Source organism: Suillus subalutaceus (genome assembly GCF_016647625.1).
Source record: "Suillus subalutaceus strain FC151 chromosome Unknown DFJ58scaffold_4, whole genome shotgun sequence".
In the NCBI taxonomy this organism is placed as follows: domain Eukaryota; kingdom Fungi; phylum Basidiomycota; class Agaricomycetes; order Boletales; family Suillaceae; genus Suillus; species Suillus subalutaceus.
In genome coordinates, this window is record NW_024540253.1 from 359602 (window position 1) to 385649 (window position 26048).

The following is a 26048-nucleotide window of genomic DNA, read 5'->3' on the forward strand; positions in this document are numbered from 1 at the left end:
GTAGATTCCAGTCACTGGGTGGTTTCGAACAGCGGGGGAAGTGGGACATGTTAAGATCTAGACACTATCAGTCTGTACATATAATCTGTTAGTGATCTAGATACGGCGGGACAAGAAGAAGCGACTCACTCTCAGTCGTGTGTAACGGACTGAGGGAAGAGATGAACCATAGGTATCAGATATATATATGAGTTGTATTCCTTCTGTCAACTCAGACAAGCCGTGCCGTTCGTGGTCGCATTGCTCACGTGCGATGCACGCGTCAACACTCCTCCTCGATGTGTACCAAATCCTCCTCCTCGTCTGGAGTCATCCCCGTAAACCTACGAGCGGGGCCTAAAGCGTCACATAGACGATGAAGGTCCTTTGGAAGTACACATTTCAAGTCCAATAGCAGCCGCTTGTCGATCAAGCAACCACAGTCCACGCTGACGCTGGGACAAGCTGTCAGTAAATTACGTTGGTCACTGGATCATCGAAAGAACTTACTGGAGACGAGCGCTGGATTCCTATCAGCCGGACAAGTCTCAACCACAATCGTTCGGCTCCTTCGCGATCTCACAGGCCAAGGCCGTGGCATATTCGATGATTGTACTCGAGTTGACAGGCCCACTCGTGGCCATAGGCATGCATGGCGAAGCGCAAGCGCTTCGTGATAGTTGGCGGTAGGATGTCATACTAGTAGAATAAATCAGAATCTGATCTCCAAGTCGTGAAGTGACTCACCTGATCTAGTGATCGTGATAAACAACGAAGAGTCTCTGAGAGAACACAAAAAGCATAGAGGTATGGTAGATAGTACAGAGGGTCCAAGCCGCGCGATGCTTTGGATCATCCTGATGAAGGGCAATGAGGTGCCAGGAAGAGGGCAATGAGGTGTCAGGAGGAGGGCGAGAGGTGCGTAGGAAGAGGGCAACGAGGCAGGGTCTCTCAGCCCATTCTCCCATAACATAGAAACCGGGTCATAACTTGAAAGAGCCTTTATTGATGGCACCGTGATGTGCTGCCTGAGGTGTGAAACCCCAGGAGATAAGTGCGGCATGGAGTTGTTAGAGTTTGGTATTCCACCCATCGTCGTCGATATCACCCTAACTCTTGAGGATCAACATAAGGTGTCGAACGTGCAGAACGTCCCAGAGGCCAATCCTCTTGGACTGGTGCCTTGCGGGCCATCCGAATGATTTACGTAAACACACAGCTTTAGAGCTCTCAGCTCTTAGCTCTAGAGATGCACCCATTCGCATCCTATGTGCTGCGAAGTTATTATCGTGCAACAGGATGGAACGAAGACAACTTGTACGCCAATTTGACTCGTTCTTCTAACGGTACGCTCTTCAGAAACTGTGTTGCTGGTCTGGGCTGAAGCACAGGTACCGGATGACTAGCTATACTGGACTTCAGCGTCCCTCGTGGGCTGCATCTGTCCATATCCAAAGCTCCTAATGGTCTCTTCAACACCTCGTACTCCATGAATGCTATGCCGTCGCTCAACGGCTCAGTAGGCTACATATTCACATCCTGCAACCTCGATGTGAAGAGCTCCGGTAGTGTCCGTTTCAAAGACATGGTCGAGCGTTTCAAGGTGTACCACCAACCTCGCAGGCCAGAAGGAAAGGAGGAAGAATGGCTCGCCGGAGAGCGCTCTGACACACGTGGTAGGTCTTCCTGGTGGAGTCGTTTTGAAGTGTTGACGTGCGGGATTCAGACTACTTGCTCTATGGCCGGTTGTACCTGCCTACTGGTAGACTCGATGCGCTCTATTCTACACGCTTATCACCTACGCTACAGGCACTTGTTGCAGCGATATCAGATCCACGGTCCAGTCTCTCTTCCGAGAAGCGGTCTCGAGGCGACAATGTCAGCAACGTCATGTTCAGCCTACAGCATGACATTGGAAAGTGGTGCTCTGAATATACATACAGCGCAGAAGATGGGATGTGGGGCATGCGCGTCTTACACAACTTTGGCAGGCTCAGAAATCCAACCGAGCCTCCTGAGGATTTGAACTCGTCCCCTGGAACAAGACCTAAACGTGTTGACGAAGAAGAGGCAACTGGTGGTGGTCTGAAGGGCAGAGTTTCTGCTGGTGCTGAGTTCTACATTAGCGCAAAAGAGAGGAGTGCCGGAGGTAAGACGAAACGTAATCCAGTCACGTCCAGACACTGACAATCTTCTTCCAGTATCCACGGGAATTCGTTTCACAACTCTCCCCGATGCAACCCCGCCATCTTTACAACTCCCCCAATCATCGTCATCACCACCGGCTCAGTCCTTTCGGTCGCCCCCATCTCAACCACCGACAACTATTACCGCTCTTTTTAACCCGATGATGGGACATATATCCGCAGCTTATGCAGCTCGTGTATCACGCGACCTCTCAATGTGTTCTCGGTTTGATTTCAACGTTTACAGTTACGATAGCGAGTGGACGATGGGCGCTGAATGGTGGATGCGACGAGCCGCCTCGAAACAGGAAGATGAGCTGGAACCGTCACTTATTCCTCCGGAGAAACCGTCGGTTCCTGTTTCACGGGCCGAGTCTCTCGACATTACTTCTGACATTCGTGGGGTGGTGAAGGCAAGGATCTCAACCAATAACGTAAGTTGCATTGCGTCATGATATACCCGATGAGGTTGCTCACAGCTCGATTCAATTAGAATGTCTCATTGATGTGGGAGGGCCGCCTGAAGCAGATGCTGGTTAGCTTGGGTTTTGTGTCAGATCTCTCCAGTAGGTCAAAACCAATCAAGGCTATAGGACTAGAGTTGTCATATTTCAGCGCTGGTTAATCTAGAGTCCCCTACATGCGCATATCTCAAACTGACAGGAACCGTTGAAGGATGAGCACCAGTCAATAATTACGTGTAAGGTATTGTACATACACCCGAGATCAGTACAGGTATGAGAACGAAGCAGCGAACAGTGGAGTAGACAGCGTAGAAGGGTATGTAATGATTATATGTGCAAACAGAGTTAGGTGCAGTTTTCATTATCCAACAGAACCACGAAAGTCGACGTGCAACCAGGAAACCGGAGAGTGATGAGCATATATATATAGAACAGGGCAAGAGATGGGGCATTCGTAATATAATGGGTGGAAATAGTGGAAGCATTCAGTCTTTTGCGACGGCGACACCTTGGGCACGGGGAATGCTTGGTATACCGCCAATTGTTCTTGCCAGCCGAGACAATGCATCTCCAGTGATGACCGGTCGAACACTATGTGGGGCACGTTGCCCCGCCCCTCCAGGAGGTGTCGAGTGGTTCCCGCGCATGCGCGTGGACAAGCGGGCCTAACGGCGAAGATGTACCAGAACGAATGGCTCGCTGATTTATCGCCGCCGTACGTGGATGTGGAAAGGCAGGGCGGCCTTCAGTCTTTGATCGACCATGCGAGGGACTATATGCGTGCGCAGGAGACGGGGCGCCCGAGCTCAGCAACGATGGAGCGGAATGGGATTCCGGGAGGCCTTTAGGCGCATGGATAGATCCAGCGAGACCGTGGTCTCTGGAAGAAGAGCTGGGAGTCTTTTCTAGTGCTTCTGCCTCGGTAAGGGAGGGAGCGTGGATAGACTGTGAAAGGCCTTCCGCCTTGGTTGCAGGTGGCTCTTCACTACCTACGGTCAACGTTGATTTGGATGTCAAGTTGGAGTGTGCAGGGCTTGCACGCGGGCTGTCCCTTGCAGCGACCGGCTTGGGAGTCAGCGACGGGTGAGGCGAAGGCGTATCAGCATGCGTGATAGTTTCAGGCGCGACAACAGCGGCGGCGGGAGAGTCATGCGCATCTGCGGTGGCCGTAATAAAGGTATCAGGTGTATTGGATAGGGGTGAGGAATCCGACGAGTTCTTGGTTATTTCGCCATCAACATCATTGTCTAAAGGTTCCATGTGATGCTCCTCTTCCTTATCCTCAGCATCATCTCCTTCCGTCTGAGGTTCCGGCAGCGGCTTAAGTGCATCTGCCAATATGGGTGATATCTCATCCCTTCTTTCATCTACGCTGGTATTGATCCGAGTCGTCGTAACGCCCCAATCATCAAGGTCAGGCAACGAGTCATCCTCTTCACCAGCCCAATCGATATGGCTTCCAGGGGTCGAAGGCCTATTTTCAGCCATTGCAACTGCCCTGACACGTTCGACCAATGCGTCAATATCGTGACGAATTTCAGCCTCGTGTGCGGCTGCCAGATGGGGAGGGATATCTTTACGTGGTGCGATAGAAGATGAAGTAGTAGATGCTACCCTTGGCTTCTGTGGACGTAGTGAAGTGGACGATGGTATACTTGGCTTAGTAGCACCGTTTAGGGGAGGCTTGCCATGCTGATTGGTGTTGGTGCGTCGACGCCGGTTAGCATCACGACGACCCGATGCAGAAGGCACGTTTTGTACAGAATCTGGAGTCGGAGAAGCTGGAGCTACGGTTACAACTGGAACACCGCGAGAAGCACGGCGAATTGGCGTTTTTGGCTTTGGGGCACGGTCAGCTGGACTAGCAGCAGGTTTTTCCGAAGTTGTACTAGTAGCTTCCGACTGGGATGGACCCTTACGAGCTGGTGAAGGCTCAGCCTTGGGCCTTGACACGTCTGGGAGGGGACCGTGGTTCTCCGAGTGTTCCGTGTGTGAAAGCTTGCTGCTACCTCTGATTACTGGGCTGTTTGGAGGGCGACCACCACCACGAGTACCTCTGCCCCGCCCCAAAGCGCGAAAAGTAGATCCTGCCTCTCCACCGCGCCAATCTCGTGGCCGAGATTGGGGTTGAGTAGAAGGGTTTTCACTGGTGGGGGGAGTTCGGCTGGTGGGGCTTGCCATGAACCGTCTTTGATAAACAACGATTTGGCGATGGGTTAGCTAGCCTGTTATATGGTCTAAGCAGCATTCAGCAGCTGAATGAAAGCAACAAACGCTGACAATTGGATCTGGTTCGGGTTAATTTGAAGGAAAGGGTACGCCTAGTCAGATTCAATACAGAGTAGATTTGCAATATATGACCAGCCAACAAAAAGGGCTTGCGAGGGCGTTATGGAGCTCCTCTTAGTACTAATGTTGAACCAAACACTGCAAAGCAACAAACCTGCTCAGCGGCCCTGACGGTGACTATCATCTATAATAATCATGTCCAAGGCATCACAACCAGAACTCAAGAAGGTAGACCTCTATTCAAGTCCTGCCTTTGCATGCTAAATGGTTTGATAAAGTTTATGGACAAGAAATTGTTCGTCCATCTACAGGGTGGCCGCAAAGTCAGCGGTACTCTGCGTGGCTACGACCTCTTTCTGAACCTCGTCATCGACGATGCTCTGGAAGAGTCAACTCCAGCTCAGAAACATCCCATTGGCACAGTGGTACGTCCCCAATGCTGCTTGCAGCCAACGTTTGATTCACTTCTTTGCAGGTCATTCGTGGTAACAGCGTTACATCGATGGAAATTCTTGAAGCTGTTCGTCAGCAGTAATAGCACTTCTGGTTGTTGCACTTATAGATAACTGGATGGTTCGGCTTCTACTATCGCTCATGGTGCCTCCGCTGACTCTTTACTTCTAGCGAGCTGATTAATGTTCCATTGGATCTTCCATCATTTGACACGGCCTTGATCTCATGTTGGGTCTGGTGCAGTGTAACAGAAAAGTACACGCACATTGCTGTTGTAATCGTATCGATTTTTCTGCCAGCTTTGCGATCCTAAATGAAACGTTCTACGATGATATCGGATACTAATTGAAGTCGTTTCTCATTGATCAGTACCGGCAAACACGCACTCCCAGTCACTTCCGAAGATCCGGATTAGAGAACCATCCAAAAAAAAGTTCTCTTGCACGATGTTGCATACACGAATACCCGTGCGTCTTCGATATATCTTAGATCGGCGCGAGAAGATATCGCCCAGCAACACAAAGTGAATATAACTCTACCCGTGGTTGGCCCGTGGATTGAGATATTAGGGGAGGATCGCTCTTGCATGCGCATGTACAGCGTGAGTCATGCCTAACTTAGAGCACAGGATGGACAAAGACGCGTACAGTTCTGACAGCAACAAGTACCACTATTGAGAAGGGATGTATGAGTTTTCCAATTTTGTTGTTCTACTATAGTACCACTTGCATGTGAATCGGAGAGAAAGCTTGTTGCAAGCTGTAATTCCTAGAAAGGAAGTTAGCACATTTTTCGTCGGAACCGGTGGCTTCGTTTGCACACTGGCATCAAGAGGCTTCGGATTCTGGCCAGTCCTGGCGCCAGACTAATTACTGTTCCATGCGGAGACAGCTTTCCAAAGTCTGCTTTTCTGCTACAACCCGAATTCATTTCCTACGTCGACTTGTTCATACATCTGCTCATTGCTCCTCCGCTATAACCCTTCCGCTTCATATCGTGCATGATGTATACTCCAGCCCAAGCACAGCCGCTGCTTCACAAAAGAGTCTCAAGGGCATGAGCTCCAGGGACATCATCCAGAAGGAAAAACTTTCTGCTCTTATGGAGGTCCTCTCGCGTGAAACACGGAGTTATGCCAGAGTATGGTCATGCTATGCCGATTTCATGAACTACGCGGAATGTGACGATCTTCCTCTGGAAGTTCATCAAGCAGTTCTTCGACGTTGTGTCCCAGGCGCGTATACCCTGAGAACATGGACAGCGCGTCGCATGCGAGCAGGCCAAGCTCCTCGCATCCCTCACCATTTTGAGGCCCGACTCAAGACCGTCGTGCGTAATATCCGAGCAACAGGCGCAGATGCAACTCTTGATGACTACCATGTCGTTCTGCATCAGTTCGCTGCTGTGGGTCACTATACCGGTGCAATGCAAGTACTCGCCGAACTCACGCACGTCTGCAAACTGGAACCTGAATCGAAAACATTCGGCTTATGCCTCAAAGCAATCGCACACCGTTTGTCTCTGCCAATATATAAGGTGCAGCGTGCGGACATGCTTGCTGACGCGAGCAAGCTTTGCCGGAAGCTACTCAGGGAAATGTCGGCTCGAGACATGCCTTTAACGTCTTTCAACCTTGACTTGGTGATGCGTATCTTGAAGGAGGTGTTGGACCAGGAGGGCTTCTATCAGCTCATGAAACTGGGCTATGGTATAGACCTAGATTATCCAGACCACCCTCCATTACAAGGCTCCAGCATGTTGTCACCTTTTTCCACCGCCGCTCTCAATACCACCCTTGACATGCTCGGTCGCCTCGGCAATGTAGCCAAACTCATCCAAACTTTCGAGGTCCTTACACAACCCCTTCCCCCACAAGCCAGCCAGCACTATTCACAAGAGTTTGATGATGAGGATGACTTTGGAATCACAAACCCCGCGTCAACCGAGCCACATCAAACTCCCCATGCCCGACCCAATACCACTTCATACAACATCTTGCTGAAGCATATCTCGCGCGCAGGTCATGCCACCTTTGCACGACATTACCTCTACCAAGCTGTGCGCCTGGATCGTTCGGTCGACCGTCTTTTACGGAGTCAGCTGTATCGTAACCCCCATGGCACGCTTGCACCGCACTTCAGCCTTAACCGGGGCACCATAATATCTGTCTTTGGAGAGGCTAACAGAGACAAGAATATGGAGTTGATGCGATGGGTTGGATGGGTTACGAGACAGACCATACGGAGGAAGAAAAATGATATAGCATGGTACTCTGAACTACGCGACAGCCTCCCTCCTCCACCGTCTCCCTCAGAACCTCCTTCCTCCCGCTCTCCCGGCTCCCCTCCACCAGACGTCTCGACCGCTCTAGACGTTGATCTCGATACCCCTTCCACGCCCCCAGAATTTCCCCCACCGGAGAAAATATTCGATATAAACCTCCACCTGAACATCCTCCAGAAAAATCTAGATGAACTCGTGACGTGGTATGAGAACCACTATGAAGTTGCGCTCTCTCGGACGACGCAACGAGTGAAGGAGCGACTTGGTAGACGGGTGTGGGCTGGGAAGAATATTTATTTGCTCAACAAGAATGCTCGGGTAATTGTACCAAGGAGTGCATGGACGAGGATGGTGAACTTCAAGCAAGGAAAGACGAGCTTTTCAGGGGAACACAGTGGTCGAATTTTGCGGAATGGATGGGTTGCAGGATATAAAGGGCTCAGAGCACCCAGACCCCAGCCCCTACAGTTCTGTAGGTGATTCCCTGGATGACCTCTTAATGTGACTGATTGAATGTCTTTAGTCGACCCGTCATCGATGAGCTGATTTGACCAAGTGGCTATCCGGTGTCGTTGCCATCTGGTCATCTATACCACATTTTGCGATACATCCATGTCAGGGTACTACATTCACGCGGGTTCACTGCAACTTGGATGGCGTTGATACACGTGGATTGATTGCGGTTGCAGGTATCATACATGTTGAGATATGGGGCAGAGTTCAAGAAGACAACAACAGTGTGATGCAAAGCATGAGAACGGGATTTCGACTACAAAAGTTTTCCGTGATCTGCAGCTCGATCATCGAGGACTTTACCCATCGCGTCCAGCCATAAGTGTATGTCGGTTTGGAACTGGGAGTTGTTGAGATTGCCGGTGGTCGACGATGCACTAACACCGATGCCAATGTATCTTGCAAGCGCGAGAACGGGCAAACGCCGAAGGGCACGTCCTGAAAGTTGCTGTGCCTGTGGAAATTGCTGAGCCACAAACACCGAGGAGAATGGTTGGACCTACTCTGCATTTATCAGCAAGAGCCAGTAAAGTGGACGCAAGTTCCTTCGGTAAATCAGGCAACATAGTATCACTTGCGCTAGAGCGATTCTTGCTGCTCCCTTCAATGTACAACGCTAGGTCAAGCGCTGGTACTGTCTACGAGGTATCATCAACAACAAGATCAATGACGAGATCAAGTCCGTGGTCAGCTCACTGTCTCCTGCAGGATTCCTTTTTTATAAATTCGCACAGAGAGCTACGAAGAATCTCATAGATGGCTTCGCGTGGGGGTAAGTCGACGTATTGGATGATATCCGCTCGATCAACGAAGGCCGAATCTTCAACAGGTGATCAGACATTTCGTATGCATGGCCCTCTCTCATCCTTACCTATGGCTTTTGCGAGGTTACTCGTGGACATCACCAGGACGTTCTTCTGGTACCTTAGCTTGTCCAGTTGCGTGAGGAGAGCATTGACCACCTATACATTTCGTGAGGAAGACACATCATGAGACACTTGCAGACATACCCTCAGCCCGTCCGATGGTTCTGTGCCTGCCATGGCGCCAGCCCTGGCTGCGGTAAGAGACTCCACTTCATCTAGATCGCTATAAGCGGAAAACACAACGGTCTATACGTGTGCCAGATTTACCTATCAGCACAACAACGAAACAGTCTTCGTCTTCCACCATTTCCATGATGTTGCTGAACAGACGCTGTACAAGTTTTCCAGACTCCGAGAACCAGCGAGAAAACAGGGAGTGAGAGTTGATCTCTAGGAGACGTGACTGAGAGTATCTGTTTGTTGTGAGAAATGTGAAGTGTGTAAAGTACACGGATAGTGCATATATTGGACTTACCGATGAGATAATCGTATGGATAATTTTTGAGCAAGTGCTCGACATAGCGATGTCTTGCCTGTCCCGGGGGGGCCATGTAGCAGGACTACACGGTTCCATGTCACCAGATTAACTGGAATAGGGTCAGCATACATCACAGTCGCCTAATTGCCTCACCCACAGTCAACACCAGCGTCACTCAGAACAAAAGTTGCGTGAATGTAATCGAGTAGTTTCAGCTTGATGTTATCCGGGTATATCAAGCCATCCCACAATCCCTCCCATGCCTTGCATGGAAGTTCGCATACGCTCGCAGCGAGCACATTCTCCTCACCATCTCTACCTGGTGTTCCATTAGCATATTCTTCGACCGCATCGGTTTCATGTGGTTGGTAAGCATGAATTTCCAGTGACACCTCTTTGAGGCGTAATGTGATCGATGGACATGCCGATTCTGATACTGCGATTCGGTCCACCGATGAAGCAAGGGTCGGGTCTGCTTCCCATCCATTGAGGACGGATGGGAGCTGGATGGGATCGTAGTTGTTGGTGATGAAATCTCGGACGAGACTTTGGATGACGTCCACGCGTCGTCTAGATTTTGTCGAGAGTCGGACTTCGACTATTCGTCGCGATCAGATGTTTAATATGATTATACTTGTGGCTGAGACTTACCGTGCACGGTCCATATTACATCCGGTTTTCTCTCAGCCATGTCTGAGTGCGATATTGACATCGCGTTCCTACTACTGTCAGTCTCTGTTTTTTGGGCTGGTGATATTCTAAGGACCGCAGTGGAACGGAAAGACGCGGTGATAGACTCGGAGCAAACAACGCGTCAACAACGATTGTGTATTCACGTGACCTACTTATCACTGATCATTGCTGTCGACATCAACTCCATCATTCGCCACGATGGCAGAATCGGTTGGTATATCCTGTCCGCTGCCCAGTGAACAAGACAATGTAGAGCAGGCCAAAGGAAATCCTACTCTCGACTCGTCGACTTTCATTCCACCGGTTCCATTGGCGTCACCCAGCATTATCATAGAATTCTGCGACCGAGTACGCAGTACTTGTTATAAAAGCTTACTGATCGTCTTACTGTGATTGATGTGTTATCTGCTATCCAGTGTCGATGGTAAGGGGGATGAGTACTGCTAACTTCCAACTTCATTCATTGCTTATAGGCTCCATCGAGCGACTTGGGTTTCCACAGAGCTATTCCTTACATTCCCGCCTCCAGCCTTGAAGGCGATATCCATAATTCCTCTGAACTCTGAGGAAACTGGAGGTCGTTTCAGGGTCTGGCTCAACCTCGAAGGCAGTCCCCCCCCAATTGATGTGGGACAGGAAGATCGAGGGTGGTTTCCCCGAACTGAAAGGTTTGGTTGGTTCAACTTGTTCTAGTCCATGCCGCGATGAGGTCTCTGACTGATTTCCTATCAGAAGCAGCGTATCCGCGACTACGTACAACCTGGGAAATCTTTAGGTCATTCTGATAAAAAGAGCGAATGACGTGTCCAAGTGCCCTGGTTAAGCCCTGGTGGAAAATATTCGAAGCAGGTTGTGAATAAAGAAACGTTGCATACTACGTCACGATAGACTGTATGACTCTAATGTAAATTATAGTGAGAAATCGGTTTCGTTGAATAAGTCCGTCGCGAGAAGTGCTTCAATTTGTTCTCCGCCACATCCGCGGACGGCAGTAAACCTTGGGGACTTACTGAGCTCGATTAAATTCGCGCCTACGAAACCGGTTTCTCTTCCTCTCAAACAACCATGAGCACCGAGAGGCTCGAAAAGCTAATTAATCAATGCAAAAGCAACGGTTGGTAGTATGCCTTGGGAATCCCGGCCATCAGAACTCACAGTGTCCACAGACGTTGACCAAAAGGTTGATGCTGTTACGAAACTGCAGGCAGAGTTCGAGTCGGGCATAGAAGTACGTGTCGGTTACTTGGTCAATGAGCTGAGCCTCATAAACTGGTTGGTACTTAGATCACCGAACCAGAACCAGTCATCTCTGCCCTCAAAGCATGTCTTCGTATCTCAAATCAACATCTAACAACCGCCACGCTCTCTGCCCTTCCTCCTCTACTTCCCTTGATCGTTTCGCGTAACAATGTTGTCCCAAACGCAAATGCACGCCCATTATCAGCATCGTCCTCCACGTCCTCCACTCCCGGAGCGTCGCATGACTTGATGGTTCTCCGCCAGATTATGAATGCGTTCCTTCCCGCTCCTGGTGTCATCGAGCGTCTCGGTGATACCCGCGAAAAGGCTCGTGATAAGGCGCGTGAAACACTAGTTATCCTCGGTGGACTGGCGTTCAGAGCTCCATCTGGTTCAAAGATGAAGGATAGCAAGGGGGGTCCCGAAACGCCACTTGCGATATTCGAACGTTTCTTCAGAGATAACGGCTTTGGAAGCAAGGTTGCCAGAGTCCGAGAACAAGTAAGTAGGATCTTCTGAGTTGGTATGACGGAATTCTCACACTCTACCGTAGTCATTACTCGTCCTCGTGCACATCCGCCGAGCTCACCATCTTTTTCCTGTTCGACCGTACGTTTCATTACTAGTGGACACTTTAGAAGACACGGATGGCAATGTTCGGGCATGCGCAACGCCTTCCGTTATTGAGCTCTTTACTGGGCCGGGCGTGACGGACGCTGCTCGCTCAGACCTCAAGAAAGAGCTGACGAAGAAGGGGGTACGCAAAGCGATGGTTGATAATATCCAATCACAGCTCATGCATTCCAGTCGTGCTACTGGAGCAAGCACACCCCAGAGCGAGGGCTCCGCGGGTAGTGGAGAGCCCCACGCAAAGAAGGAGTACATTCCTCCAAGCATGATGCTGCAACAGAATCGTCGGCCAACGGTTGGCGCGGCATCCGGAGCTACGCCTGGTATGACGAGGGCAATAAGTCAAGGGAATACGAGAGAGATTCCGAGGCCGCCAAGTCGAGCCGCAGTTGTTTTCTCCGCCTTTGTCGTCACAACCTTCAAGCGAGGCAGCTAGTACGGTTGAACCTGCTTTCGTATGTTCTACTTTATTATCGCACCTCACCTTGAGGAAATTTATCTGAGCAACGATTATAGATTGCATCTAGCCGAGATTTGGAAAACGAATTTCTAGCATTTGCAAAATCGTTCGAGGTACTGTCGACACCCTTGAAAAATTGGCCAGCCTTCCTAACTTGCGACATAGGGAAAGGAAACAGAACATAACTGGGCTGCCCGTGAACGTGCCATTCAGCGTGTTCGTGGTATGCTCTCTGGAAACATCCATACAAGATATCCCGATGTATTCCTTCAATGCCTAAAAGATGGATTCATGCAGTCCTCCATAAAAACGGTAAGTATCCAAAACTTGCCAAAAACGTCTTACACACAGCTCTCCTTTGTTTCAGCTCGTCAGTTTGCGGACAACGGTTTCTGCAAACACCTGCTCCCTTTATTCTGAGCTGGCCATTGCGTTGGGCCTAGGGATTGATCCGTTTTGTGAAATGTTGTATACGAATTTGCTCCGAATGGCAGGATTTACCAAGAAAATTGCTGCTCAACAGTCCCAGCGATCGCTCTCGGTCATAATGGAGCATGCTTCAGCACATCCTCGAGTTCTTCTTTCCCTCCTTTGGAACACTCTCCAAGAAAAGACGGTGCAATCTCGAACATTCGTAGTATCCCACATCACCCACTATATCCAGCTACATGGGACACGGGCGAGATCACATATAGAGGCGAATGGTGGTGTGGAAATCCTCGAGAAGTCCTTGAAGAAAGCGTTGGCTGATCCCAATCCTGCTGTCAAGGAAACAGCCCGCAGTACATTTTGGGAATTCAACGCTGTCTGGCATGACAGGGCAACTATAATTCTCGAGTCTCTTGATCCCATAGCACGCAAACAGCTGGAGAAGGCATGTCCAGACCCTCAAGTTATTGCCAATCTTCCTGCAACTACACCAAGCACACCAAATGTCAAGAAGAGCAGTGTTGCAGCCGCGATTGCCGCCAGTCGTGCCAAGGCCAAAGCGATTGCAACTGCGCCCCCTACTCTGAGACATCAAGCGACGTCCTCATCGCACGCGACACGTGCAACATCACCTCCAGCACGGAGAGTTGTCTCGCCAATAAGCCCCACGGTTAAACCCTCAAATGGGCGCAGCTCGCCATCGCCAGCTTCGAGGTCCTCACTGTCCCCTCGTTCATCCCTTTCCCCCCTCACACCATCAAAATCACGCGTCCTGGGTGGTACTATGCCTCGGACCGTAAGCTCTGGCGCGGTCCTGACGTCGCATTCGCGTTCCTCCACCGATTCGTCGGTGTCATCCAGCCCCGAAGCAAACCGACGTCGAGGATCTTCTCCTCTTGTCCCACCCATCCCCCCTAGTCACTTATCTACCATCCGTAAAACTGCGCAGCCGAATCTTTCGGATTCCTACCACGACTCACCAACCCCTCGGTACCATGCACCCCCAGTTCCAATTCCAGTCCCGGCTCGCCAGTCGACTGTGATGCCCGATATTGATGATGAACAGACGCTCTTACTAGCGACCGCTATACCAATACCCGATGACAGTGATTCTGAGATGGATGACGAATCTGTCAATCTCATGTCCTTCTCGACTCCTTACAAGGTGTATCCTCCGGCATCCAGTCAACAACGCTCATACTCTCCCCGCTCGGATCATTCAACGCCTTATACTAGTTCTGATACATTGTCAAATAGAAAACCTTTAGAGATAGCACCTGTCGAAGACGCTCTTATAGCTCGAGCAGAGCAAGCACAGAGTGCTGCGGAGCGATTGCTGGAGCTAAACGACCCGGACGGTGAGGATAACCAGCACTCTACAATTCCTCCGTCGCTGCTCCTTGGACGTAGCGGATCTGCGACGCCAAAACCCAAAGTGCAAAATGCGCCAGCGATAATACGAAGCTTGGCTCCTCCTGTGACTCCTGACAACCGAACCGCAGCCATCTTCCGCCAGGCAGCGTTATTCAAGAATAGTCCTGCAAACATTAAAGCTGTAGACAACCTCGTGAAACCAGTTCAAGACCAGGTGCATGAGACTGGTTGGTGGTTGAAACGCACGTCCAGTGAGTTGTCATTAGTTACAAATCCTTGCTATTATCTGATTTTGGATTTATGCACGCAGCCCTCGGACATGCCACACCCCTCAAAGCAACTGTAGCTGAAGATCGAGTACAAGAACTCAACGACTATATTGCCGCACTAGAGAGCGATCAAACTGACATTCGAGTTCTCCAAAAGTTGGCGTTGTTGTGCAGCAGCAATCCCATACCTTCCGCAACGACGTCTCCCCTGAGTCCTGGACTGGGACTTCCTTCCACTGTTTCGCCTTTCCTTGGCATCAGTCGCTCTCTTCCTCCATTGATTCCTGATATATGGACGAAGGAAAAAAGTTTTGAACGGCTATTCAATGCTCTAATTAAGTTTCTTGATCCTTCAAGGGTGCGCTAGTTTGCTTTTTATTGGTGCCATTGATTACTCATTTGACCTATTTGAATAGGATGCAGAGCAACTTGAATACGGCCTCATAGTTCTCTGGGAATTGCTGAGCTGTCAAGCACCATTCGTGGAAGGTCGGGAAGCCGATATATTCGCGACTTTGTTTAATGTGCGGTACTGTAATGCTGTTGATGTAAATCTCATCCCATGCTGGTGTCCTCTATGCTCACGACAGTTCCAGGTTCTTGAAGCAACTAAAACAATTCGCGATGCCCTTGCAACTCGCATCGAACCTGTTTATGGTCTAACTACGATGCACGGCAGCCTGCGTACGTTCCTAGCCGAGCCTTCGTCAGATACGAGTGCCAAAGACGCATCACACGCCTTTGGACTAATCGCCGTGGGCAAATTCGTCATGCGCTTGCCCGCCGAAGTGCTCGAGGAGGAACTTCCACGCTTAAAATCTACCTTGATGGCAGCGCTAAAGGACACCACTCTCGTCATTCGCGAAGCCGCGTATGCTACTATCATCGCTGCGCAGCTCGTGCTCCGGGACGAGACTCATCTCTTCGCGTTGCTCGATGGGCTCGATGATAACAAGAAGAACCTGCTCACGTACTACTTTGATAAGCATGACGCGAGGGTCCTTGGCGTAGATGGCAACGGCGTTGGAATGACGAAGCTGGAGAGTCAGATGGGGAGGTTGGACAAGCTGATGAATACTCCGCAGAGAGAGAAAGGTCGTGCATCAGAGTGAATGCTCACGGTATTCCATGATATGCTTATGTTCAGTGATTGACATGTATATGTTTCGGAATTAACACTCTCGTTGGTATGTCTATTTTTTCCCGTTGCTATTTTTTATGCTGTTTGATGTGTATTACTGGCGCCGTAGATATATCACGTTCATTTTTTCTCTCTATTTCGCACTTGCAACGCCGGTCCTGTTTTATATAATACACCTCACACTGCGTAATGGATCCGATTCGTCTGATTGAGTGGAGGTAGTTGGCATCATAAATGCCATCACAGCAGGATTTGGCAAGTCTAACGACGAAGAGCCACTCTCCATAAGAAGAAACCTATGCCTGACAGCATTCCACCGACATGACCTGCTGTGTCCGTTGTCGTTCTCTGCAACATCAATCAATTCAATTGACAAGATAACACAACAAATTACGAAATCGACTCACAGCATCTGTAACAGTTCTATATACATCAAACGCGAGGATTCCAGGAAGGAACGCCCACGCAGGACAAGGGACGACAAAGAATATTAAAAACGTCGTCCTTGGAAATGCACAGGCGTAAAACGCAATGGTTGCTAATATTGCGCCTACACAACGTTTCAGTGGATGAAGAGGAATGTTAATGAATGGGTGAGGAGATGGACAAACCGCTTGCGCCGTGTGAAGAGATGGACTCATGCTTGTAGAAACGGTTCCATACGAGACTCGTCACGCTGGATGCGATGCCGCCTGATGTTTTTCGTTAAAAGCGTCGCGTGATTGAGAAGGACAAATATACCGTACCGAGAAAGTAGAGTCCCAAGAAACGCGAATTCCCGAGGACTTGCATGACGCCAGGGGCCATGAAGTAGAATGAAAGACCATTGAACAATGCGTGCTCTATGTCTTGATGGGAGAAGCATGAGGTGATGAGCGTCCACCTGCCCGATGAATCAGGTAACGATTAAATCACCCAATAAGAGTCAGACGCACACGCGACCGGAGGTTATGTTCTCCCAATTCACTAAAAAGTTGTTCCGGAGGAAAATCCAGAGCGTGGGGTCGCGAGTGGTTTGCTGTGGATGACTGTCAGCTGTACCCTACACCTTGGCCTTAATGAGAGCGTAGCGCCCAGTACGAACGTATGTGGACTTGGCGCCTTGCCAGAGAAGAAAAACGCCAGCGTTTATTGCGATGATGGCCACGAATATGACGTTTCCGTTTATTGAATCTAGCCAGTTTGGCCTGCGGGGTGGACGACGGGAGGAACTATACCGGAAACGAAGCAGGTCTCTATGAGTTGCATTACGCAGTTGCGTACGAGCAAATCGAAGGAAGGCTGGCTGTGAACTGATACTAGCCGTGACTGGGGTCGCGATTCGTGCTGGCAGTGACGAGAATGGTCTTAGTTGTGGAGAAGAATTAAATTGGCAAAGGGTATTGCAATGAGCCAGGCGACTGTTGCATTTCGATTGTATGATAGAGCGGTGAAATACATGCAAGCACCTTTTCGACATGAGCAAGTTCGGAAGAGCGTGTATGTCACGGTTGACCGCAACGTCCAACCTAATACAATTTCATTGATCGTAAACAACATTGTCAGGGCTAGCGCTGGCTCATCATAGGCCACGACGACTAAATGTCTCATCATCTCTTCCTGCTCTCTCCGTCTGATACGCCAATATACAGTTTGACGCACTACTCTACTAAGCTACCACAGCCAACGTCCTCGTCACTTTCGTCAAACTTGCCTACATGGTCTACTTCTGCGTTTGCGGGCACGCTGACGGCGTTGTCAGGAGCGTCGAGCGCTACGCAGTCTCATCACGTCCAAGGTGGCAGTGTGAGGATGGGCGGAGGGCAAGATCGACATGTGATCCAAATGATTGCCAACGCAAGTCTGGACATTATTGAAGATGTCATGCGAAAGGAAAGCGCCATGTAAGTTATTACATTCCTTATCATTATATGCTTCACTGATCATGGCAGGTATCTGAAATCTGTAGATAAATTCAATGAATGGACGGTGTCTGCGTTCATTACCCCAGGCAGTACGTTGACGCCTTCTCTCGTTTATTATTCTCATCCTCGCGTTAGACATGAAATTCATACTGCTGCATGAGACTAAGAATGATGATGGAATCCGGTCCTTCTTCCACGATGTCTGGGAATTATACCTCAAGGTTAGTCGCCCGCGGATGAGTCTGGAGTTTGTCTGACCCGATCGGCAGACAATGTTGAACCCATTCCACACGGCACATTCACCGATACGCAGTACTGTGTTTGATACACGGGTTCGGGCGAGTGCGAAAAAATATCTTTGACATCGGTACCTGAGGAGAGGCCACAGGCTGTCCAAATGTGGGGAACAAGACAATAACTTTCATTACACGGCATACACGTGTACGGTTATTATCATAGGGACCAGGGAATGCAGTTAGACTCTGTAGTGGAGTGAATTACCGAGATCCAGGTTGAGCAATACTAGTTTTAAAACAAGGAGGCTGTGAGCTTGAGTGCTGTGTGCCGAGCTCGACGTTAACGACGACTATAGGGGGTGTTAGGGGGGATGACTGATGTAGCACTGCCACTTGTTATATCGGTTGGCTACTTTAGTATCTCTCGATTCGTCCAATTTCTCTCCGCTTGCTTTGGTTTCCCTTTCTCTTTCATCATCCACAGCATAATAAGCTTCTCCTTGCCATTCATAAAAATCCTATAAAATCCTATAAAACAGTTTTCTTTATTTCTTTCAGTTCAGGCGTCCACAGGACTCTACATATCATAAATTCATCCAGCTTGCGACAGCCAGCAGACAGAACTTTCCTGCGTGAATCTCATTTTAAAGAGACTTTTATACCTCCATTGCTCGTACGTTCACCGGTTTCATATTGGTCTTCTCCCTAACTTTGCTCTAGTTGTAACATTCCATCGCCTATCAACAACATAATCTGTCTTGTCCAATAATTCTTTCAGTGTCGTTTTAGTACAAAGGCCATTGCCCAACTCGCGCTCTCTACGCAACCTTCCCATTTTTTGTCTCAGCTATGGCCACTATGCAGTCCAACAACCGTGCCTCCCTTCTCAATGGTCTTCGTACTGGAGGTGTACGCTCTACGTCCATGTCTGGTCCTCATACTGCCGCTCTGGGCGGTTCATTCAACGTCCCACGCTTTGCGTCTAACCAACACTCTCTTTTCGTAGAGGAGGAGGATGGTATGGATGAAGTTGCCGAGCTTTTCTCGCAGAACATGTACATCAATAATCAGGCAACTCGTCCCTTGACTGCCGCAGTAGACGGCCCAAACAACCGCTTCGTACAGCAGCAAATGGCTGCTCAGAGTGCCCTCAATCCGAACAGTCTTCCATTTTACCCCTCTTATTCTCAGAGTGTGCAGCCACAAAATCCTAGCGAGGTTCAGTTGCATGCGTATCAGCAGATGCAGATGATGCAATTGGAAATTGCACGGTTACAGGTTTGTTGATTTATTTGATCTTTCACACGCATGTTAACGACGATCATACACTGTTCTAGTCTGAGCAGGCCCAACGTAATGCTCGTGCTCAAGCTATCCTAATTCAGCACGCTTTGCACCAGCAGATGCAGAACAGGAGTGCAAGTGCCACGATTCCTCCCGCCACTGCAGGTCCTCTTGAAACAAGCTTTGATATCCGACCTGCTGGTGGCTCTCCGCCTGCGCGGCGTCCTAGTCAGGCTGAGCTTCTGAAGGCTCAGCTCGGAGTTCAAACTCCCCCACTTGAGGAGCAGGTGCTAATGACGGCTGCGCCAGGGGGACGAGCCGGCGCGCGTATCGCCTCTAGTGTCGCTTTCCCGAGTAGTCCTGAGACTCCGATTAGGGGATCATCTCCTCCCGGGCAAACCACTGTGATTAGTGGTGGTACGTCACTCGGAAATTCCTTGCCCAGCGGCAATGGACACACAATCAAAGACAATATACCTTCCAAGTCGGATGTCGCTGTGTCTTGGCGCCGTGGAAGCACCACTAATTCAGTTTTGAGTGGTCTCCGCACGGTCTCTGCTGTTTCGCCGAGTGTTAAAATCACACCACCTCCTGGTGAACGTGTTTCACCTCCTGGAAGTGGTGCTACGTCTGCTAGCAGGGCGCGCCCGCGCCCCTTGAGCTTTACGGCACCTCTTTCGCGCACGCTCCCTGTCGTTGCCTTGGACTCTGGCAGCGAGCACGAGGATGCCTACTCAACTTCAAGTTCTGCCTCGCTCTCCAACCCCACTACCCCTCACTCCTCATCTTCGTTAGACACATCGCCGCTGTCGCCCCGCGAGGAAGCAACCAAGAAATTGTACGAGGGGCTGGGAATGGGACGACCTATCTTATCTGCTTCGCCCGTTCCCGTCGCACATAAATTTATCGGCCCTTTGAGACAGCCTCGTGGTCCGCCTTCTGGTGCTGATGAATTAGGACCCAAGAACTTTGCCACGCGCGTGCGCCGTAAGGCTATCGGCGGCCTGGGCGTTCTCATGGGTGCTCGCGAGCGCAGGGAGGCAATCGAGGCATACTAAACACGCTCGCTCGTTTCGGCCTATTTCAAAGTTCAACCAACTCAATATTTCGTCATGACTCGTCTCTTTGACTCCAACATTACACTCTTTACGACAAAAACATCATCACCATCATCATCAGCAACAACAACAACTGCCTTGTGTTAAATCCAACCCTGGAGCTTTACGTTGGAACGGACACGTTAGTGCTAGCGCTTTGTTCTACCCAGGCCTTCCCTTCATTCATTTCACCTTTCGCTCTTACGTTTTACGTTCGACCTTATCTATTACTCCCTGGCGAGTGTTTTAGCTACTTTGCGTGTGGGCTTTTGATGCCTAGTAGTACTCGGAGCCCCTTTTCATCTCACCTTCCACCTTTTGGGTTCGTGTTAGGGAGGGCTATTAGTATGGCCTATGGCACTGGTGGGAGTTGAACTTCCGCGGGTGCACGTCAAGCCTGCTTACTTACTCTGGTTTGCTGTTGTTTCATACTTGTACGGTTGTTCATTTAAGCCGTTGTTCGAATGTGTATCTGCTCTGCTGTAAAATGTGTTGGGTGGAAGTCGGAACGATGTCAGTCTGAGTGAGGCTTGAGGGATATCAACTTTTGCTCCGTCAGAAATTCCCCAGCTGAAGCGACGTTGAGTCTAAGCATGCGATGAAAGGCCCTTGAAGACAATGTATGTATTTGCACATTTCGCAGTGCAAGCGTCGCCAGGGAACTTTGTCGTGGAGCGTACACCATATAGTGAATGAAAAAGGGTGGCAACCTGGCCCCACATTCCTGCGGCTGCGGACATGCGGTTTCTGCCACAACAGTCTACCATATATTTTAGGACAAACACGAGGACCGCGGTGTAGGCTAACTTGAAGTAGTTGCGTTTCCGCAGCCACAATGTGCCCTACCAGCAGCTAACTCCCCAATATGACAAGCCTATTTACACCTCTGCCCCACAATAGGCTTACCATGCTCCTAAGATACCGTATCAACAGAAGCCAGCACTGGAACACGAAGCGATGCATACCTGCCACTCTTCTCTACTAATCCACAGCTGATGGAAAGTGCCAAGACTCGCTAGAATACTTCCTCCTAGCCAACCACCATACCTTCGTTCGATGGGGTTACCAGGAGCATGGATCTTGACCTGCAGACGCACTTCTAGATCGATGGTGTATGTTTTAAAGCGCTTCACTCACGTGGGGGAAATTCCTTGATAGCTCTGCCTCCAAGCGATCAGCGAAACCGGGGAACAGGCTGCCTCCGCCAGTGAGAACCACATTTCCCATGAGAACTTGCCGCAGATCCGGATCGCAGGCGCGAAGAGACTCTGAAAGCAAGGTAGGGATGTTCTTTGGAAGGTTTGGATTTTGCGCCTGCAAAGAATGAGCGTCTTTCATATCGGTTCAGTATGGAGACAACGTACCACTAGCTGCGGTGAGTGGAAGAAGAACTGTTCGCCAACTTGGTATCGCTCCGGCCCGAAGTACATGTTATAGCCTGTCGGGAACTCGTATTGGCGTGGTGGACGAGACGCCGCAGCTCTGTGATACACGATGAGAAAGATCGCAAACGTGCGCGAAATCAACCCACTGGTCGTTCCATCCCTGATCAAGAACACCAGCAACGCTTTGTATCCACTCTTCGACTTCACGACCCTCGCACCAAACCCTCCAGCTTTCCGTCGTTCCAGGTATACGGTCTTCACGGAGAGAAAACTTTGGTAGTGCACCGGGTTCGACGGGCTATGTTGTGTCGCATTGTTAAAATGAGTAACTCGGGCATGATAAACAACGCACCAATTTGTTAGCGATGAGTTGATGGGGGAGAAGTTCAATTCCCCGACGCGTCTGTGTGGGATTACTGAGGATGTGTCGGGCATGAGCTTGGACAAGTTTAGGTAGTGCAGACGATACCAAGCCTACGGGATGTGAGAATGGGAAAAGTCAAACACAATGGACGCACCCTTTCGTAGTACGAAGCCATCAACTACTGGGGTGATGCTGGCCATTGCATGCCCAACGTCGATTACTAGTGCTGAGCCCTTCCCTGCTGCAAAACTGCTCCAAGATTGAAGACATCAGCGCCACATAGCAAGCGAATCAAATCTTACGCGTTCAGAACGCCAGTATTGGCAATGTAGAAGGCAGGAACATGGAACTCCTCGAACATAATCTCTGCCATTCTTTCTCTATTTGCGGGTGTGTTCCAAGCCGGCTCGGTTACGAGGATGGGATGTTCTGAAGGATTGACTCGCATAACGTCGACCAGCGCATGCGAGATCAAAGCAGGGACCGGATTGAAGTCAAAAACTGCATAGTTTAGATATCAATACTATCAATGAATAGAATGTAAAGTTACTTACTCAACGCATCCCGTACAGGGTTCCCAATTTCCATACCCTCTCTCCAGATCGAAGGGCCATTCTGCCCGAGGTAAAGTTTCGCATCACTCGGGGTTTGTTTGGGTGTTGACTCAAAGTTTTCTGGTGCATTTCCGCTCATCTGCACATCGCCATCCCCTGTAGTCGCCTTATAGCCATAAAACGACGGGATAATGGCCTTGGGGATATCATCCCCGGCGTACCCTGCGCGTACGGATGAGGAGCCTATATCAAGAACCAAAGCAGATACTTCATCTGTGTAAAATGTGTCAAAGTCATTATTTGTATATCCAGCGACGATTACTGACCTCCTCCGTAGTTGACCATCGCGGTTTATGCTAGAGTGTAGTATGCCCGATCCAGATCTAACAAACATCTAGTGGTCACGTGACTCTGTACGAAAAATGATATGGTGAAGTCAAGGTGAAGTAGTATGATCCTTCACCTGAGAAACTTCCCTAGTACTGTCCCTTCTCGAGACTCTTTCCTAAAAGATGGCAGTCACTGGCCTTGGGAAAATGCGGAACAAGCGTAAGCAGGAGGAAGAGGTCGAGAAAGGTCCTTTTACCGGTGCAGTGGATTTGGAGATGCAGAGCGAAGACGAAGCGGAGGATGAGGACCGGGAGGGGGACGATGCGTCAGACGATGGAGACGTAGATGAATTCCCAGAAATTGATGTTGCCAGTGATAGCGACGAAGAAAGCGACGAAGAGGAGGAAGAGGAGGACGTGGATGACCTTGACGAAGAAAACACCCTTGATGAAAACTCTGACGCCGACTCAGACTTGCATATATTCCCAAAATCTAAAAAGGTGGTTTCTGACATCACCGGACAAACAAAAGTTGTATACCCAGAGATCGAACCTGACTATGATTCGGACTCCTCGACAGAAGATGTGAGTGGATTGTAACTTTTTCCTACACATCTTTGTGATGTAACAATCCCTCAGGATCCCAACCGTGTTGGAAATATACCGATGCACTGGTATGATGACCTACCTCACTTGGGCTACAATATAAATGGCAAAAGAGTGTTGCGTCCAGCTAAAGGCGATGAACTGGATAGATTCCTTCAAACAGTAGAAGATCCCAATTCATGGTACGCAATGCTTTCCTTCTGGTCATGTCATACACTCATATGTTGCAGGACAACTGCTTTTGACCAAAATGCCCAAATGGACAAACCATTGTCCGCTGAGGAATTAGACATTATCCGCAGATTGCAGGCTGGGGAAAATCCTGATGCCGAATACGACCCATATGAACCTACCATCGAGTGGTTCACTGGTAAAGGCAAAGAAGAAGTCATGCCTCTCTCATCGGCCCCAGAACCAAAGCGCAGATGGCTACCAAGTAAATGGGAGAAGCAAAAGGTCTGCTTTCCCCTAGGTTCCATGTTACACTTCTTTATTTTATTCTTTCCAGATCATGAAGATTGTTCGTGCCATCCGCCAGGGTCGAATCGTGGGATCTAAGCCTACTGCAGCGGATAAAAAGCAGCAATTCTATGCTATATGGAACGAGCCACCGTCTAATCAACCGCCCCCGTTACCAGCACCCAAACCAAAGCTTCCTACGCATTCCGAATCCTACAACCCTCCCGAAGAATACTTGCCAACTGAAGAGGAGCGGAAACAGTGGGAGAATACTGACCCCGAAGACCGTGAACGAGACTACCTCCCACACAAGTATCCTGCGCTTCGTCTGGTTCCCGCATACGACCAGTTCATCAAGCAACGTTTCAACCGCCAGCTTGATCTATATCTTGCACCGCGGATACAGAGGGTGAAGCTTAATGTCGACCCTAACAGCCTACTGCCAAAACTACCAAGTCCGAATAGCTTACGGCCGTTCCCCAACTACAAATCACTGCAATTCATGCATACTAAAGCACGAGTCAGATGTTTGAGCATAAGTCCTGATGGCGCGTGGGTGGCTAGTGGTGACGAGAGCGGAGTGATCAGCCTCTGGGAGGTTAACGTGGGGCGAGAGGTTAAGCGTTGGAGCTTGGGCAGCAAAGTTGGCGCCATTGAATGGTGCCCAAGACTTGACGCTTGTTTCTTTGTCGCCGGAACGTAAGGATTAGTTGTTCGCCACGATCACCGCATTACTGACAAGTGCCTTAGGGAGGAACAACTACATTTCTTCATACCCCCAAATATTTCTCCTGCCTTGTTGACCATGACACAGTCAACCTTGGCACCCGCCACTCTTCCGCCTGCCACTCAGTCGTCAATTAAATGGATATCGACATCCGGAGCTGCTGAAGACGGACCCATCTTGACCATTGAACTACCAAGTGCATCTGGACTGTCAAGACAGTTGACTTGGCACAGAAAGGGGGATTATCTAGCTTCAGTCTGTAAGCAAAAGATTTCGCGAGTACTTCTAAACGCTAATAGGCCCTCATTTACAGCCAGCAGCGAGACTCAAGGCAGTGTCTGGATGCATCAGATCTCACGCCGACACTCGCAGTCACCGTTCAAAAAAATCAAGGGTGCTGTTCAGATGGTATTATTCCATCCTACGAAGCCCCACTTTTTCGTTGCGGTACGTGTTACACTTGTTCGAGCTCCTTCTTGCGTTCATTCCAATGTATTAGACCCAACGTTACGTCAGACTGTATAATCTGGCTGAGCAGAAGCTACTGAAAACTCTTATGCCTGGCATCAAATGGATATCGTCGATGGACGTACATCCCTCCGGCGACCACATCATTGTCGGCGGCTACGACCGAAAGCTATGCTGGTTCGATCTAGAACTAAGCGAAAAACCGTACAAAGTTCTTCGGTAGGTTGTTCGTTTCGTTTCAGAGTAGGTTGTTAATTTCGGCGACTTGCCACTAGCTATCACTCAAGAGCCATTCGATCACTGCATTTCCACCCAACCTACCCTCTTTTTGCTTCTTCATCTGATGACGGCTCGATCCAAATTTTCCACGCAAGGGTCTTTAGTGATCTTATGACGGATCCGCTAATCGTACCGCTCAAGATACTGCGCGGCCATGATGTTCAGGAGGGACTTGGTGTACTCCAAATCAAGTGGGTCAGCAAGCAACCATGGTTGGTTAGCGCAGGGGCGGATGGCAGTGTTTCACTGTGGTGTAGTTGAAGATAAGCCCTTTGTCTGAGTTTCGACTATGAAAGAATTCCTTTGTTGAGTTCGAATCTTCGAAATAGTGTGACTGTGAACCTGAGCATGACTGACGTGGGTATCAAACCGCCACACTATGGTATATCACCAGAACTGGGCATAGTGCTAGGGTGTCACTAACCAGTGACATAGTAATGCGGTGTGTAGCTCGATGTCGATTTTTTTCATGACCCATCTCTCATTTTGAATCTCCGGCAGGATCTCCAACATCCGCCGAGTTTGAGAGCTGCTCGTGCAAATCAACAGACTAACTAGATATCACCTAGTGGAGAATCATTCTGCTATTGCTACTAAGATCATGAGTCGC

The 26048-nt window shown here is 49.6% G+C and overlaps 12 protein-coding genes across 12 annotated transcripts; 8 read left to right on the forward strand and 4 right to left on the reverse strand.

Moving 5' to 3' along the window:
- Nucleotides 1–1201: 1201 nt before the first annotated feature.
- On the forward strand, nt 1202–2744 carry DFJ58DRAFT_758040 (uncharacterized protein; the record flags this gene model as incomplete). The annotated part of the gene is made up of 6 exons (XM_041388258.1): nt 1202–1325; nt 1386–1655; nt 1706–2128; nt 2181–2468; nt 2533–2546; nt 2591–2744. Coding segments are annotated over exons 1-4 (1052 nt in total), but the record flags the coding sequence as incomplete, so codon positions are not given.
- A 261-nt stretch (nt 2745–3005) lies between these two features.
- On the reverse strand, nt 3006–5029 carry DFJ58DRAFT_319820 (uncharacterized protein). The gene has a single exon (XM_041379825.1). The coding sequence runs from the start codon at nt 4808–4810 to the stop codon at nt 3221–3223; it is 1590 nt and encodes a 529-aa protein (XP_041250268.1). The 5' UTR covers nt 4811–5029; the 3' UTR covers nt 3006–3220.
- Nucleotides 5030–5044: 15 nt separating this feature from the next.
- Nucleotides 5045–5736, forward strand: DFJ58DRAFT_758051 (uncharacterized protein). Its single transcript, XM_041388259.1, has 4 exons — nt 5045–5146; nt 5197–5343; nt 5394–5491; nt 5543–5736. Exons 1-3 carry the CDS (start codon nt 5114–5116, stop codon nt 5451–5453), a joined length of 240 nt encoding a protein of 79 aa, XP_041250269.1. The 5' UTR covers nt 5045–5113; the 3' UTR covers nt 5454–5491; nt 5543–5736.
- A 436-nt stretch (nt 5737–6172) lies between these two features.
- DFJ58DRAFT_695333 (uncharacterized protein) lies at nt 6173–8321 on the forward strand. Its single transcript, XM_041383452.1, has 2 exons — nt 6173–8126; nt 8178–8321. Exons 1-2 carry the CDS (start codon nt 6251–6253, stop codon nt 8198–8200), a joined length of 1899 nt encoding a protein of 632 aa, XP_041250270.1. The 5' UTR covers nt 6173–6250; the 3' UTR covers nt 8201–8321.
- DFJ58DRAFT_758054 (P-loop containing nucleoside triphosphate hydrolase protein) lies at nt 8322–10299 on the reverse strand. Its single transcript, XM_041388260.1, has 10 exons — nt 10163–10299; nt 9669–10109; nt 9509–9620; nt 9301–9446; nt 9178–9248; nt 9039–9129; nt 8910–8987; nt 8864–8880; nt 8671–8805; nt 8322–8621 (listed from the first exon to the last, which is right to left on the reverse strand). Exons 1-10 carry the CDS (start codon nt 10221–10223, stop codon nt 8424–8426), a joined length of 1350 nt encoding a protein of 449 aa, XP_041250271.1. The 5' UTR covers nt 10224–10299; the 3' UTR covers nt 8322–8423.
- Nucleotides 10300–10360: 61 nt separating this feature from the next.
- Nucleotides 10361–11140, forward strand: DFJ58DRAFT_758059 (uncharacterized protein). The gene is made up of 4 exons (XM_041388261.1): nt 10361–10552; nt 10621–10628; nt 10678–10877; nt 10937–11140. The coding sequence occupies exons 1-4, from the start codon at nt 10403–10405 to the stop codon at nt 10987–10989; spliced, it is 411 nt and encodes a 136-aa protein (XP_041250272.1). The 5' UTR covers nt 10361–10402; the 3' UTR covers nt 10990–11140.
- A 12-nt stretch (nt 11141–11152) lies between these two features.
- On the forward strand, nt 11153–15813 carry DFJ58DRAFT_877713 (clasp N terminal-domain-containing protein). The gene is made up of 11 exons (XM_041394475.1): nt 11153–11318; nt 11371–11432; nt 11489–11944; nt 11997–12396; nt 12452–12528; nt 12590–12646; nt 12699–12845; nt 12901–14587; nt 14647–14963; nt 15022–15153; nt 15202–15813. Exons 1-11 carry the CDS (start codon nt 11270–11272, stop codon nt 15715–15717), a joined length of 3900 nt encoding a protein of 1299 aa, XP_041250273.1. The 5' UTR covers nt 11153–11269; the 3' UTR covers nt 15718–15813.
- A 194-nt stretch (nt 15814–16007) lies between these two features.
- On the reverse strand, nt 16008–17205 carry DFJ58DRAFT_721643 (uncharacterized protein; the record flags this gene model as incomplete). The annotated part of the gene is made up of 6 exons (XM_041384821.1): nt 16008–16094; nt 16154–16296; nt 16358–16438; nt 16493–16629; nt 16682–16764; nt 16795–17205. The coding sequence occupies 6 exons, from the start codon at nt 17203–17205 to the stop codon at nt 16008–16010; spliced, it is 942 nt and encodes a 313-aa protein (XP_041250274.1).
- On the forward strand, nt 16970–18187 carry DFJ58DRAFT_319908 (Sedlin). The gene is made up of 4 exons (XM_041379826.1): nt 16970–17629; nt 17678–17739; nt 17786–17871; nt 17920–18187. The coding sequence occupies exons 1-4, from the start codon at nt 17328–17330 to the stop codon at nt 18010–18012; spliced, it is 543 nt and encodes a 180-aa protein (XP_041250275.1). The 5' UTR covers nt 16970–17327; the 3' UTR covers nt 18013–18187.
- A 548-nt stretch (nt 18188–18735) lies between these two features.
- On the forward strand, nt 18736–20228 carry DFJ58DRAFT_721645 (uncharacterized protein; the record flags this gene model as incomplete). The annotated part of the gene is made up of 2 exons (XM_041384822.1): nt 18736–19164; nt 19224–20228. 2 exons carry the CDS (start codon nt 18736–18738, stop codon nt 20226–20228), a joined length of 1434 nt encoding a protein of 477 aa, XP_041250276.1.
- A 541-nt stretch (nt 20229–20769) lies between these two features.
- DFJ58DRAFT_676027 (actin family) lies at nt 20770–22920 on the reverse strand. The gene is made up of 10 exons (XM_041383111.1): nt 22897–22920; nt 22571–22843; nt 22319–22517; nt 22171–22265; nt 22005–22126; nt 21799–21950; nt 21632–21749; nt 21405–21581; nt 21233–21352; nt 20770–21180 (listed from the first exon to the last, which is right to left on the reverse strand). The coding sequence occupies exons 1-10, from the start codon at nt 22913–22915 to the stop codon at nt 21142–21144; spliced, it is 1314 nt and encodes a 437-aa protein (XP_041250277.1). The 5' UTR covers nt 22916–22920; the 3' UTR covers nt 20770–21141.
- A 107-nt stretch (nt 22921–23027) lies between these two features.
- DFJ58DRAFT_758076 (BOP1NT-domain-containing protein) lies at nt 23028–25757 on the forward strand. Its single transcript, XM_041388262.1, has 8 exons — nt 23028–23484; nt 23539–23687; nt 23736–23961; nt 24014–24663; nt 24715–24950; nt 25005–25138; nt 25191–25378; nt 25435–25757. The coding sequence occupies exons 1-8, from the start codon at nt 23083–23085 to the stop codon at nt 25697–25699; spliced, it is 2250 nt and encodes a 749-aa protein (XP_041250278.1). The 5' UTR covers nt 23028–23082; the 3' UTR covers nt 25700–25757.
- Nucleotides 25758–26048: the final 291 nt, after the last annotated feature.

Excerpts from the sequence above, each read along its gene's own strand:
- DFJ58DRAFT_319820 (XM_041379825.1), bottom strand. The coding sequence starts at position 4,810 with ATGGCAAGCCCCACCAGCCGAACTCCCCCCACCAGTGAAAACCCTTCT.
- DFJ58DRAFT_758059 (XM_041388261.1), top strand. The coding sequence starts at position 10,403 with ATGGCAGAATCGGTTGGTATATCCTGTCCGCTGCCCAGTGAACAAGAC. Across the intron at positions 10,878-10,936 it reads TCCCCGAACTGAAAGGTTTG|AAGCAGCGTATCCGCGACTA; the intron begins GTTGGTTCAACT and ends ATTTCCTATCAG.
- DFJ58DRAFT_758054 (XM_041388260.1), bottom strand. The coding sequence starts at position 10,223 with ATGTCAATATCGCACTCAGACATGGCTGAGAGAAAACCGGATGTAATA. Across the intron at positions 10,110-10,162 it reads TGTAATATGGACCGTGCACG|TCGAAGTCCGACTCTCGACA; the intron begins GTAAGTCTCAGC and ends CGCGACGAATAG. Across the intron at positions 9,249-9,300 it reads TTTCGTTGTTGTGCTGATAG|ATGAAGTGGAGTCTCTTACC; the intron begins GTAAATCTGGCA and ends ATAGCGATCTAG.
- DFJ58DRAFT_877713 (XM_041394475.1), top strand. The coding sequence starts at position 11,270 with ATGAGCACCGAGAGGCTCGAAAAGCTAATTAATCAATGCAAAAGCAAC. Across the intron at positions 11,319-11,370 it reads TAATCAATGCAAAAGCAACG|ACGTTGACCAAAAGGTTGAT; the intron begins GTTGGTAGTATG and ends CAGTGTCCACAG. Across the intron at positions 14,964-15,021 it reads AGTTTCTTGATCCTTCAAGG|GATGCAGAGCAACTTGAATA; the intron begins GTGCGCTAGTTT and ends CTATTTGAATAG.
- DFJ58DRAFT_758076 (XM_041388262.1), top strand. The coding sequence starts at position 23,083 with ATGGCAGTCACTGGCCTTGGGAAAATGCGGAACAAGCGTAAGCAGGAG. Across the intron at positions 24,664-24,714 it reads TGTTTCTTTGTCGCCGGAAC|GGAGGAACAACTACATTTCT; the intron begins GTAAGGATTAGT and ends CAAGTGCCTTAG. Across the intron at positions 24,951-25,004 it reads GGATTATCTAGCTTCAGTCT|CCAGCAGCGAGACTCAAGGC; the intron begins GTAAGCAAAAGA and ends CCTCATTTACAG.
- DFJ58DRAFT_695333 (XM_041383452.1), top strand. The coding sequence starts at position 6,251 with ATGCGGAGACAGCTTTCCAAAGTCTGCTTTTCTGCTACAACCCGAATT. Across the intron at positions 8,127-8,177 it reads ACCCCAGCCCCTACAGTTCT|TCGACCCGTCATCGATGAGC; the intron begins GTAGGTGATTCC and ends GAATGTCTTTAG.
- DFJ58DRAFT_758051 (XM_041388259.1), top strand. The coding sequence starts at position 5,114 with ATGTCCAAGGCATCACAACCAGAACTCAAGAAG. Across the intron at positions 5,147-5,196 it reads CACAACCAGAACTCAAGAAG|TTTATGGACAAGAAATTGTT; the intron begins GTAGACCTCTAT and ends GGTTTGATAAAG. Across the intron at positions 5,344-5,393 it reads AACATCCCATTGGCACAGTG|GTCATTCGTGGTAACAGCGT; the intron begins GTACGTCCCCAA and ends ACTTCTTTGCAG.
- DFJ58DRAFT_676027 (XM_041383111.1), bottom strand. Across the intron at positions 22,266-22,318 it reads AATACTGGCGTTCTGAACGC|TTTTGCAGCAGGGAAGGGCT; the intron begins GTAAGATTTGAT and ends ATCTTGGAGCAG. Across the intron at positions 21,750-21,798 it reads GATCAGGGATGGAACGACCA|AGCTGCGGCGTCTCGTCCAC; the intron begins GTGGGTTGATTT and ends CGTGTATCACAG.
- DFJ58DRAFT_319908 (XM_041379826.1), top strand. The coding sequence starts at position 17,328 with ATGTCTCATCATCTCTTCCTGCTCTCTCCGTCTGATACGCCAATATAC. Across the intron at positions 17,740-17,785 it reads TGCGTTCATTACCCCAGGCA|ACATGAAATTCATACTGCTG; the intron begins GTACGTTGACGC and ends TCCTCGCGTTAG. Across the intron at positions 17,872-17,919 it reads TCTGGGAATTATACCTCAAG|ACAATGTTGAACCCATTCCA; the intron begins GTTAGTCGCCCG and ends CCCGATCGGCAG.